This window comes from Octopus bimaculoides, chromosome 2 (assembly GCF_046866305.1).
Source record: "Octopus bimaculoides isolate indiv1 chromosome 2, ASM4686630v1, whole genome shotgun sequence".
NCBI lineage: Eukaryota > Metazoa > Mollusca > Cephalopoda > Octopoda > Octopodidae > Octopus > Octopus bimaculoides.
In genome coordinates, this window is record NC_142929.1 from 38,903,943 (window position 1) to 38,918,387 (window position 14,445).

Consider the following 14,445-nt stretch of genomic DNA (forward strand, 5'->3'; position numbering starts at 1 on the left):
CATTATCTAGGTGACTAAGTAGTGGAGGTGGATACTCCGAGAGCATAGCTGTGAGAATAAGATTAGGCTGGGCAAAGTTCAGAGAGCTCCTACCCCTGCTGGCAACAAAGGGCCTTTCTCTCAGAGTGAAAGGCAGATTATTTGAATGCCTGTGTTCGAACAGCTATGCTGCATGGCAGTGAAACACGGGCTGTGACAGCCGAGGACATGCATAGGCTTGAAAGAAACGAAGCCAGTAAGCTTTGCTGGATGTGCAATGTCAGTGTGCATGTTCGACAGAGTGTAAGCATCTTGAGAGAAAAGTTAGGCATAAGAGGAATCAGATGTGGTGTGCAAAAGAGATGATTGTGTTGGTATGGTCATGTGATGCATATGGACAAGGACAACTGTGTAAAGAAGTGCCAGTCTCTAACTGTGGAGGGAACCTGTGGAAGAGGTAAACCTAGGAAGACATGGGACGAGGTGGTGAAGCATGATCTTCAAACTCTGAGCCTCACAGAGGCAGTGACTGGTGACCGAGACCTTTGGCAATGTACTGTGCTCAAGAGGACCCATCAAACCTAGTGAAATCATAATCGTGGTAACAAGCACCCATGCTGGTGGTACATAAAGAACACCTTTTGAGCATTGGGCTTCATGGAGGCAAAGTGGCTGAGTTCCTATCGATTGTTTGGCCTCACGGAGGCAATGTCTAAGATCTTTGGCATTATGTCATGCTTGAGAAGAAGACCCATCAAGCCAAGCAAAATCACGGTTGTGACAGATACTGGTGTCACATAAAAGCACACATTACACTCTCAGATTAGTTGGCGTTAGGAAGGGCATTCAGCCATAGAAAACCATGTCAAATCAGAGTGAAGTCTGGGGCAGCCTTCTAGTGTGTCAGCCGGGTCAAACCATCCAAACCATACCATACTGGTATGGACAACAGATGTTAAATGATGATGATAATATATATATATATATATATATATATATATATATATATATATATATATGTATGTAGAAATACTTGGGCTGGTGCCTGATGTTGCAGTAAACCTACTGGCAGTGAGGGACCCCTGTTCTTTGTTAGTCTTCAAGGAGGTTTACTCGTTTATGCAACCTGCTGCTCTACTGACCCAGATATTTTGTTTTGCTTGTCTATGGGACCCTTGGTATTGCTAGTGAGAGTAATTGTGGTGTTGTGAAAGTTACCCTTGACTTAAAACCCTTGCCACCACTGATACTCACCTGTCAGTGGTGGAAATGAATCAACAGCCACCACCATCATCATCATCATCTATATATATACAACAGACTTCTGTATACCAAATTTTACACTCACAAGGAATTGGCCAATCCAAACTATAGTAGAAGACATTTGCTCGAAGTATCAAGAAGTGAGATCAAAAGAAGTTCCTTTTTCAGTTTGATCCCACTGCACAATACAAATGGCTACTGATGGAGCCTGAAGTGAACCCAAACCTGTGAATGAAATTGATAGTTGGAAACAGTGTGGAATCCTGTCACTTCCTTTTACATTACTTTGGTATCTAAATTGGAGTCAATTCTGTTGCAGGTATTTTGACAAGATTTCAGTCTGAAGATAATGCAGTATCTTGATGCACTGCTTCCTAATGCAGCAACTCATAAGTTATGTATGTAAGTGCATGTGTTTATGTATATTTCTACATATGTATCTGTGCAAATGTATGCTTGTAAGTATGTGTGTGTGTGTGTATGCAAGTATATCTATATGATGTACTTGTATATATGTGCATATATGTCACTAGCCTTTCTGAATTATTTCTCTTATGTCATTTTTGTTTAATTTATGTAAATTACCTTGGCCATAAATGTGTTCTACTCCTTTTGTGGAAGTCTAAATCCCATGGCTACAGGTGGAAGGATAGGACAATTTTTGTGTTGATGACGCCTGCTGAAACAGAAACACATGTTTATGATTGTCCTCTTATCATCAGACAATAAACCTGTCCTTTTCCTTTAATAACATGTTAACTTTGAAGAATTCTTATTGAGATTATCTCCCTTCCTAATATGGTGCTGGTCTCAATTGCCATTTTGTGATTATGATACATTCTTTAGAGGTGGAGATATTTTTCTTAATAAATCAAGAATTGGTTGGAAAACTCTGCTGTTGAATTAGAAACAACTGCAATGTGAAATTATATTTTAAAAATATTAAGTTCACTGTAGAGTAATGTTTTTATTCATGCTGTACGACCTGAAAGTATGGATATAAATTTGCAACATGTACATTCATTTACTTGAAACACTTGATACAGTGATCAGCAACATTGTAATAAAATACTGTACTGTAATGGTATAAGTGGTAATACATTAAAACTAACTACAAAGTTACTTAACAAAACCAGAGGTGTTTAAGCATCAGGTTATGTTTTCAAACTAAATATCATATCAAATTACTGGTGTGTTAACAGTGTTTCATTTTATTACTATAATATATTATAGAACTTATCAATAGATTTAATATCTAATACTGTGTGTTATGATAAATGTTAGTACTATATCTATGAACTATGTTTATGGATTGAAAAAGACGGAACTGATAATTGTATGTTTCAATTCTTGTTGAAGTTTTCTTCAGTAACTACATACTCTCTCTAACTATCCATAAAGATACTGCTTATAAATCTTCTCTAATATTAGGGGTTAAGGCAAACTGGATTGACCAATTTGGATATTGAACGTTTCTCTTGGTAGCCAGTTTCATTTCATTGATATGATACTATATAATATACTATAGAACATATCAATAGATTTAATCGCCAATACAGTATATTACGATGAATGTAAACAATATGTCAATACAGTATGTTTGTGAACAGAAAAAGAGGGAACAGTTAAATCTGTTTTAATTCTTGTTGGAATTTTCATCAGCATATGAACACTTTCTCTAACTATTTACAAACACTTGATTTGTAAACCTTAGAATAAATAACACTGTATGATGTGGCTTTGGGTGCCTGAGAATGTGATAGGGTAGTCATAATTGGAATACATTTAACTACAAGTCTATACTATTAGGACTGGTCAGGTGATATACAACAAAAAGTGCTTCCAAACTATTTCCATGAACTAATGGAATAAAGGTGTATGAAAATGATCGTGGTTTACATGATTCATATAAATTCATTCTAAACAAATTCCTTGTAGATAGTTTGACTTGTGTCATGTTATTATTAAACAATCACCCATGACAAAATCCAAAACACAGCACTTGATGAAATCAAAAATATTCTGCTGGCATCCTCTGCAATGGGTTCTGCTTGAAAGGTTAAGAAGTTCACTTTGCAACCATATTGTTTCATGTTCAGTCACACTGCATGGCATCTTGGGCAAGTATATTCTGCTACAGCCCCAGCTGTGTGAGTGAATTTGGTAGATGGAAAATGTGTGGAGGCCTGTTGTATATGTGTGTGTGTGTGTGTGTGTGTGTGTGTGTGTGTGTGCTTGACAACTGGAGTTGGTTTGTTCAACTAAACTTTTCAAGGTGGTGCCCCAGCATGGCCACAGTCCAATGACTGAAAAAACAAAATAAAAAGTGTAACAAAAAGAATATGAGGAGAGAAAAGCAGATAGAAATAAACAAGGCAATACATTAAAATGTTTAAATTGTAAACTTTATTTATAAACAGTTGACCTATTAGATCACTGCACACTTTTCAGAGGCCAACCTTCTACAAGAAGGCACTCAGTGGAATTCCGTAGAGATTACAAATAAACTGTAGGGAGAAATGTAATTGTTTATTAAAGGGGCCAATTCATTGATTTATTTATTTATGAAATTCAATCACTTGATGCCAAAACTTCATGTGTCAGGGGAAGATCAAGGATTCAACTGCTTAACATAATAACATGGAACTCTACCTCCAACCAAAGCTGATTCGGTAACAGCAGTAGTGGTGGAGGTGAGGGAGACGATGACAATAACAATGAAGATGATAGTGGAGATGGTGATGATGAATATGCAGATGAGAAAGATTATGATAACAATGTTTATATTTTTATTGTAATTAGTCATGTCGTCTTAGGAAGAGGCTTTGTTTCTTTGCATTCAGGCCTATCAAATTGGGCTAAACTGGATTATATAGTGCACAGTTGGACTATAGTGCACAACTGGACTATGGCACTCAGAAATATGCATTTCTGAAATAACCATAATTTCACAGATTTACAGTTGGGAGATAATTAGATTATGCAACATTCATACCTTTCTCTAAAGGATTAGTAACATACAAGTAAAGTGAAATAGCTACAACTGGGGAACTAAAACTATATTGAAGGCTGAGCTCCCTGGGAGCAGGCTGATTCTAGTAAAAAGTGCTCAGAAATGTGATATTCTTGTACTACTCAATTGTGATATTTTTGTTTGTACTACTCTCAGTGGTTTTCAACCATCTCTTTTAATTAGCAAGTTTAATTTGGAGGGAAATATTATGCAGTAGCAGGGATTGCTTTTCAAAATTAAAATATTTGAGATGCTTCTGGAAAACATTTCAGCACATGTAGCAGCTTGCCATATCATACCAGAATAGTGCAGCATCTGAATTGAAAACCACTGAATTAGTCAGCCAAATTCATCATTGAGGTTATTTCCCTCCTTTTTTAAATATTAAGTTGAGTTAATAACAATCTCTAAACTAGCTTCCACTTTCTATCCATAAACAATAAACAGAAAAACACATGGTAAACCATTACAATAATTTCTGAAATTTATATCTTCTGTCTTTTGACAACAAAATGCATAATATAGTTTTCAGGGTTTTTAAAAGGGAAAATTCAAGGACCCAGAGAGCCAAGGAATGAGGCCATGACAATCTATCGGGCCCTGGAAAAAAAGAAAAAGAAAAGGAAACATAATCCCCTTGAATTCTGAGAGGATCCTACCTCTCAGGGCCTGAAAGCAGTCTTGTACTGCCTTGCCAAGTTTCTTTGGAGGCCCTGCCAATTTCAGTCTTTGGCTTCCTTATTAGTTATTAAAAATAAATAACTGAATGTCTATCTGTCAAATGTACAAAAAAAAAAAAGGAAAAGAAAAAAGAAACAAATTAATAATAATAATAATAAAAAAAGTATAAAAACTATCAAAATTTACAATTTAGCTTTGCTGCCTCTGATTCCACATTGACACAGGAAATTATATTTTTTCATATTCTCCAAAAAATGAAATTACTTTATGAATGTATTATGTAATACACTTTTAATGGGAGAATTGTTCATACATGATGTATAATTGTTACAATTTTATTATTTTCATTCATTGATACATAAACTTAAATCTTTTAAGTTTGTGCTTCTTGAAAGATATCACAGGAGATAAAAATGTAAATAAATAAAATATTTGAGAGAATAAAATAAAATCATTATCATTCAAATTTTCACAATATTTATCTCATGCTTGCATAGATTGGATGGCTTCAGCTTAGATTTTCCTGGTTATGAGCCATGGAACTGTTTGAATTACTTAGTTTCACACATTCCTTGGTTCGTCTACCTATATACTTACTATCACCAAACAACTATTTGTCACCCAATTAATCCACATTCTCAATTACTACCACATACATACATACTGCCCTGAGCTTCTGTTTTTACAATCAACAAGTATTTCCCAGTTACTTTTGAAACTGGATTTTGCGCATGTTTTCAGTTTGACATTGCATATCTAACAGATTTTTACCTATTTATATTTTTATTTATTATATATAAGGCATTTTATGAATATTAGCAACATAAATTATTGGTTTCCAATGGGCAGTTGCTGCATCACTGTTGTTCTGATGGTGAGAGCATCAAAGAAGTATCTGTACAGCTTGAGCAGAATTTTAGCGCATATTATCAGCAGCTTATTTTTGGCCAATATGCGTTTTGTCAATACACAAACATGCACACCCCTGCACACACACACACAAACATAAATACACACATATATATGTACACACATATCTATTTTTGTGTGCATGAATATATATATATATACATATATATATATATATACATATATATATATATATATATATACATATATATATATATACATATATATATATATACATATATATATATTGTATATATATGTATACATGTACACATTGGGCTTCTGCACAGTTCCTTTCAAGCAAATTTCACTCACAGTCCAATAGTAAACCCAAGATGATGATAAAACACACATAGCCAAAGTGTCACATAGAGGGATTGAACATGAAACCTCTTTGTTGCAAAGTGAACTTATCCAGCTCACAATAATGCCTGTTTATTATCTAATTCTTATCTAGTCTTTTCAATTCTATGTTTACAAACTAAGATTCACTGTAAAGTTGCCCTATATTTATACAGTCCTTAGATAATATTTTATTTCTACAAAAACATTAAGTAAATAAGAAAAAATTTTCATTTTGAAACTTCTGCATGCATCTATTGACCACAGAGGGTATAGCATAACTAGCACCACTATCATTAATAAATAAATTAGTTAATAAACGGAAATTTTGTATCAGTTTCAATGAACCAATAATCAGTGTTTGTAGTTTTCAACTGGATTGTGGAATATAGGTTATGGCAGAGCATTTACTATACTATAGGCTCTATATAATCAAGTGCAGCAGAATGCTGTCTTTTATTCTCTAAAATTTCACTGACAAAAATGTAAATATGCATATGTATATGCGTGTGTATGCATATATATATATATATATATATATATATATATATATGTATATATATATATATATATATATATATATATATATGTATATATATATATATATATATATATATATATATATATATGTATATATATATATATATATATATATATATATATATATATATATATATATATATATATATATATATATATATATATATATATATATATATATGTATATATATATATATATATATATATATATATATATATGTATATATATATATATATATATATATATATATATGTATATATATATATATATATATATATATATATATATATATATATATATATATATATATGTATATATATATATATATATATATATATATGTATATATATATATATATATATATATATATATATATATATATATATATATATATATATATATATATATATATATATATATATATATATATATATATATATATATATATATATATGTATATATATATATATATATATATATGTATATATATATATATATATATTATATATATATATATATATATATATATATATATATATATATATATATATGTATATATATATATATATATATATGTATATATATATATATGTATATATATATATATATATATATGTATATATATATATATATATATATGTATATATATATATATATATATGTATATATATATATATATATATATGTATATATATATATATATATATATATGTATATATATATATATATATATATGTATATATATATATATATATATGTATATATATATATATATATATGTATATATATATATATATATATATGTATATATATATATATGTATATATATATGTATATATATATATATATGTATATATATATATATATATATATATATATATATATATACATGCATGCATATAGGTATACATATATCTATGTAAACATATACATATATACCTACACACACACACATATATATGCATATATGCCTGTATGTATACTTATATACATACATATGTACATACATATATATATGCACGCACATACACATATACACACACATACATACATACATATACACAAACACACACATATAAATAAATACATACATATATCTGAGGGTTGTCTGAAAAGTAATGTAAAAGTGGTCATAACATTTTTATTAACAGACATAAGCCAATCAAATTGCATGTGTTGGTAGTAACTATTTTCCCATAATAAATATTCTTCTGTTCTTTTTTCATCACAAGCAAATTGTGGGATCCAATCAGAAACAATGTGCCATCATAGAGTTGTTGACAAAGGTGTGTTGCAGGATGTTCCACACCTACAGAAGTTTATAAGTTTTTTAAAAAGATGAATCCATTGACAAGAGCAATATGCCCAGGGAAACTAGCACAGAAGATAAACCATGCAGTGGAAGACTTTCATCTGTAACCACTGATATGAAACTACTGATGCAGAGGGTGGATGAACTGATTCACGTGATCTTGTTGCACAATTGGACTGTAGTCCCACAACACTAGAGAAGATGGTGGAAGACTTTGGGTATTCGAAAGTATAGGCAAAATGGATACCTTGGGAGCTGGCAACCCAATTTCAAGAAGTGGAGGGAAGAGAAGACTGCTCTGATCTGACAGAAGCATTAGAAGCCAATTAAAACATTTTTGTCTAATCCGATGACAAGGAATGAAACATGGCCATATTTTTATGATATAGAAACAAAGATTCAGTCGATGGAACGGTGTCACACCTCTTCTCAAAGCTTATGATTTTCAAAAGCCAGTGATTGTCATAGAAAGTCATGGGAACTGTTAATTGAGATGACAAAGGTATAATACTCTGTGAATTTCTAGAATATGGCTGTAACATGAACAACAAGCAGTATATTGAAACATTTAAAAAGCTTAGAGAAGCTATTAGAAGGAAGAAGTCAAGGAAGAATCTATAAACAATCCATATCTAACTTGACAATGAGCCACCACATACATCCTTGGCAGCAAATGAAAAACTTAGACCGGTCAGTGGTAATCCATTAACTTTACAGCCTAGATTGAGTGCTATCCAACATCCATCTGTTTGGCCCAATGAAGGAGAGTCTTTAGGGAGAGTGATTTGCTAATACTAACAAGGTGCATAAGTGGGGTACAACATACAAATATTTTCAAAGAGGATTTGAAAGTTGAGTCCAAGAAATGCACAACTGTATTTCTTGTGGTGGCCACTATGTTGAGAGGTACCTTTGTGTAGAAAAGTTATTCTACCAACATGTGCAATTTGAATGATCTATGTCAACTAATAAAAAAAAAGTCATATTCACTTTTGCTATACTTTTGGTTCAACCCTTGGATAGACATATGTGTGTGTGTGTGCTTCTGTGTGTGTGCTTCTGTGTGTGCATATATACATACATAAATATATATATGTATGTATATATGCACATACAGATTTATATATATAAACATATGTACACATTCAAATATATATATGTACATCCATATATATACATATTTACACACATATATTTACCGTAACTTTATGCACACACACACACACACAACATACAAATGAACTTATCTGCATGTGTGTGTGTGTGTGTGTGTGTGTGTGCACGAATGTATCTATATATATGTGTATGTACACACACACATACACATGCACACACACATGTATATATACACATAGATATATATGCACATTCATATATGCACATGTACACACATACACCACATTCACAAATACAGATATACATATCTGTGTAAATGCATGTTTCTAAGTATTAAAACTTCAAGTCCAAAACACTAACATTCTACAAAAATTTCACTCCAAAATTCTAGCACTACATAGTAAACTACTAATCTGAAGGAAGAAAGCTTGATAATTTTCTTTGAAAATGCATAATTTTGTTCAAATCCAAATAAATAATTCTCGTTTATTCACTCAAGTAATTTTTAATCTACCTACCAACAAATATAAACAAAATATAAATCCCAAATTTTACTATTTTTCATTATATTATCATGAAAATTATCACACCAGCTTTTCTTTAGTAAATGTAACTCTACTTTATATATATATATATATATATATATATATATGGATAAGCATCTCAAAAGTAAATAGACTCCTCTCATTGTACTGTTTTACCTGTGTGGACACTGTTCATTAATATGATGCCCAAATAAGTTAAATCGTTAAAAACTGCACAAGCCATGACTACTAATTACTAGATCAATTATTTAAATGCATCAAATGACATTTTGTTTCTAGAAATATTTCTTTCAATAAAATTAAAAAAAAAAAAAAATTATGGTGTCTATTTACTTTTGAGATACCTGTGAGTGTGTGAGTGTGTGTGTGTGTGTATATATAGATAGATAGACACATATATATAGATAGATAGATAGACACACACACATACACATACAGACATACATATATGCAAATTTGTATATCAAAGCTTTCATCAGGAGGCTAGATTTGCTCTCTCTGTTTCTCGTAGCTTGTAATCAATCTCACTATATAGTTCTTGAGATATTTCACCTGTCAAAAGTTTATACAGAAATGTAGATTTGCTTTTTTTCATATGGTTTAATTTTGATGAGGCATCGCTCAAATAAGACAAACCAGTACTGTCTTTACCCATTGGGATAATTCCGCGTAAATATTTCTCTAATTCAGAGACATTCTCTCTTTTAGGAGAATTTCCATTGTTGGAAGCATTCTTTTTCGAATTGGAAATGTGTAGCTGTTTATCACTTTGTTTATGTTTTAAATTCTGCATATAGCTGAAATATCGGCTATCAGGTTTGTTTGGGAATGCACCTGGTTGCAAATTTCTTGGCTGATGTTGTGGAAAATTGAAAGAAGAAGGTGACAAAGCACATGACAAATGACCTGTTAGAACTTTTTGCAGACAGCTTGTCTTTGAAATAACATTTGGGGATTTAGGTATTGCAAACACGTCCTTCTTTTTAAAGGTTTTTGAACTTTTGGTTTGATTATAGTTGAATGAATTATCAATGCCGTAAGATGAGTCAGATGGAGACAACAAATGCATTTGAGCAGAGGAACAATTATCCCCTTGCTTCTCACTAAAATATCCATGGAGATTTGCATGAACTGAATTACATTTTGCTGCATATTTCCCTAAATTAGGCTCGCTACAAAATTTATTTTCACATTCTTGAAAGCAGTTATTTAGCTTTTGACATTTTGAGTGATATGACGGTAAACTGGAAGATATAGCAGTGGAAAGGGAGGAATTTGGAAACAAATAAGTTGGTTCAGGATTCTTCTGATTATCAGAAAATACAGAAACTGGATCATCTTTGTCATTAAAGTAATTTGATTCAATTAGTTCAGACTGATTACCAAATAATGGCTGATCAAATGCGTGATCAAAAGCCTGATCAAATGCATTGTTTATTTCACCTAGTGATAACTGATTATCAGTGGCATCTGAAATGTTTCGGGAAGAGAAGGCAATGTCATCAAAAACAGGTTTTAATTTGTTCTCAAATACACTGGGATTTTCATGGTATACAGAGGTGCAAATAGATGTGTTTGGATCACCTGAAAAGAAGTCATCATTGATGAGATCAGATTTGAAGAAGTTATCAACATCAAATGAAGCAATCTCTTCACTTGAGGGTGTTTCTGACTGAAAATAACTCATCATATCATTCTGTACATCTTCGGAATTGTACATTATTTGACTTATCAAAGTTTCAAATTGGGAATTGTCTTCAAAATCAAAATCATTCATAGAACCTTCACTGAATGCAGAGTCTGGTGATGAGACTGCAGAAAGATTTTTATCAAGAGGAGATGTCATTGTAAACATTAGGAAAGAACGATAAGCTTTTTTTCTATGCTGTATTTGTTTCCTATTTGAAATACTGAATAGTCAAGGGAGAGCTTCCATTGAAGAAATGCAACATGTAAAAATTGATTACGGCATCTGAAATAGATACAAGGGAATAGAATTAACATTATGAATATGATAATGCTACAAAGATAAAAATAGTGCAAAGTATAAATACATATTGCTTTCTGCTTTTAATTCATAATTTCATTTAAATTTATTAGTGATGCTTTTGTGCTTTACAAAAATTAGGATCAGTTATTCATTTTGTTGGATACACAAACCACATTGTTCAAGGTGAAGGTGAAAACAAATACACACACACACACCCACAATCTCATAACAACCAATTCATGTTACCAAACAATTTCAAGTTGAAGAACCTTGCAAGTGTGAAATGGTAAATTAAAAATCATTGGACATTGCTGAATGGAAGAGTATAACATGGAACCTTTATTACTGCAGGTCTGAAATCACCATATCTGGTTCATGAATCTCAGAGATGTAAAACAATAAAAAAGAAGAAAAAAAAGGAACAAAACTCATGGGTGAAAACAATAGTCAACAAACATCTAAAGACCATCAACATTCTGTCACTTAAATTCATCCTGTTTTGATTGTATTTGTTACTGGTAACACACACACACAAAATAGCAAAAACACATGTGGAAACGGGTTACACAATAGAAATATTATGCGGTTCAATCCACTCCACTTCATGTAACCACAGATTTCCTGAATCTTATTTAAGGCACTGGAGAAACACTTTCCTCTTATAGATATAGAAAAAAAAATCTTTAATAGACATACAGTAGAATGTGCATACTCCGCCACACCAAATCCATCCAACAATGTAGCAGCAATTAACAATAAAAAGTTAAATAGTAATAGTAATAAGGAACGTGCCTTTACTTATATAGGTAAATATTATATTGTGAATGTTATATCTTAAGCTATTAAGATAATACTATGACAATTGTGTCTCTTTCTAATAGTAGTAATAATATAGATACAATAAATACTGACTTTTCTCATAATATTCCAAATAGCATGTGTAACTTTAGGGATCCAAATAAGTGCCTTTTAAATAACCAGTGTTTTAAAACTAATGTAGTATATAAATGTTCATTTATGACTCCAGGTGAATTACAGTGCTATATAAGTGCTATTGTAATCAAATTTAAGTTCAGATAGCATAATCATATACATTCCATTAAGAGTGAAACAAAAGCACTTACCATTTCACAAGCTAAATTTCTTAGAGACCTCAAAATGAGGATTATTAGTAAATCAGTAGTGTATTGCACTTCCATACAAAGGGTTATGTTATGGGTAGCTGTAACATGTGTGCTATGGAGATGACTAATTTGTTTCAGAAATACAGACAGACAGAGAGAAGAATCACCTTGTTACAAGACTGGTATTTTATTTATCAACCCTAAAAAATAGATGTAAACCAAAGCTCATTTTGATGGTACTTCAATGAAGAGTTCAGAGAACTAGAGCAGCTACCACAAGGCAATTTATCTGGAGCTTTATAAATTTGGCCAATTTGCTGCCTTATGATTGTACATGTAAAAAATCTACACTGTATATGTAAAAAAGTGTGATGTGTATTGAAATACAGGTGGTGAATGCAGAACATTTTTAAATGATTGGTGAGGAAAAAGTTGTGAATATATCCATCTGATGGATGTTCGAGGTTTATTTTGGAGTAACGTTTAACACAAATAAATGGAGAATGCAGCTGGGAAGAGATGCATTGTCAAATGTCTACACAGAATGCAACAATATTAATTTGAGCATGACTGATATATTATGTTTTAAAAAATGAATCACAGATAAAATGTGCATGATACCTAATTAGAAACAAAGAAAATCCTGCAGGGAAGTTATTAGGGCATATCAAAGAAGATTAGATCTCACAAATTAAATCATATAGATGGCGATCAATGAAACTTATAGGATGATGAAATACAGACATTTAAACAATGGTATCAATAAATGCATTAAAGTTTACTGGTAGTCTATTATTTGCTTCTGTATATTATTTAATTTTTATTTCTATTTTTATGAAAGCTGAGGATGATGAAACAGTGATAACAGATGTCCAGCAGGATTGTAATCCATACAGCTGAATGAAGTCACAAATGCTAATAACTAATAAACCATGTCATATAAATTCAAGTTACTCATAAAACATGTGAGCTTTCAATGAATTGGTTTTATGAAATTAAATTAATGTAAGATACCCTAGCCTCTCACATGTGACCCCTTGTATATTTTGTAGATATTCATAACAGCCATGTCAACTGAGCCAATATATTAGGTTGTTTCACATGAAATGTTGTATTTGAAAGGTAACAATAAAATGTTTCAGGTGTTGAGAACTGATTAATTTAATCAAAGTATGATCCATGTGCATTTATGATGTTTACCCAACGTTTCTCTATGACATATATTCCATCTTTAAAAAAAATTCATCTTTTGCTGTGATAAACTGTCCGAATGCTTTAATTACCTCTTCTCTATTTAAGAAGGTTTTATCGCTTATGAAAAGCTCAAAATGCTTAAATAAGTGATAATCAGGAGGAGAGATATCAGGGGAATAGGAAGGATGTTGCAAAATCTCATAATTCAGGCCTTGCAACTTTTGGACCATAGCTTGAGGAGTGTGAGGATGTGCATTGTTGTGGAGCAAAATTGGGCCATCTCTATTCACTAGTCTGGGTTGCTTCTTTTTCAAATTCTCATGCATACAATCAATTTCCTGGCAATATGATGTTGCTGTTACTGTTTTTCCTTGTTGCAAAAATGAATAACTCCCATCACAGACCACCATACAGTGACCACTAACTTTTTAGGGTG

General features: G+C 31.5%; 1 protein-coding gene across 1 annotated transcript in view; it reads right to left on the reverse strand.

Annotated features, from left to right (window-relative positions):
* Positions 1 to 10,039: 10,039 nt before the first annotated feature.
* LOC106875781 (uncharacterized) overlaps positions 10,040 to 14,445 on the reverse strand; it is a 65,979-nt gene continuing 61,573 nt past the window's right edge. The window contains exon 3 of the mRNA XM_014924043.3: positions 10,040 to 11,673. Coding sequence (XP_014779529.1) covers positions 10,177 to 11,556 — 1,380 coding nt within the window. The 5' untranslated portion in view covers positions 11,557 to 11,673 and the 3' untranslated portion in view covers positions 10,040 to 10,176. The remainder of the gene's footprint in view (positions 11,674 to 14,445) is intronic.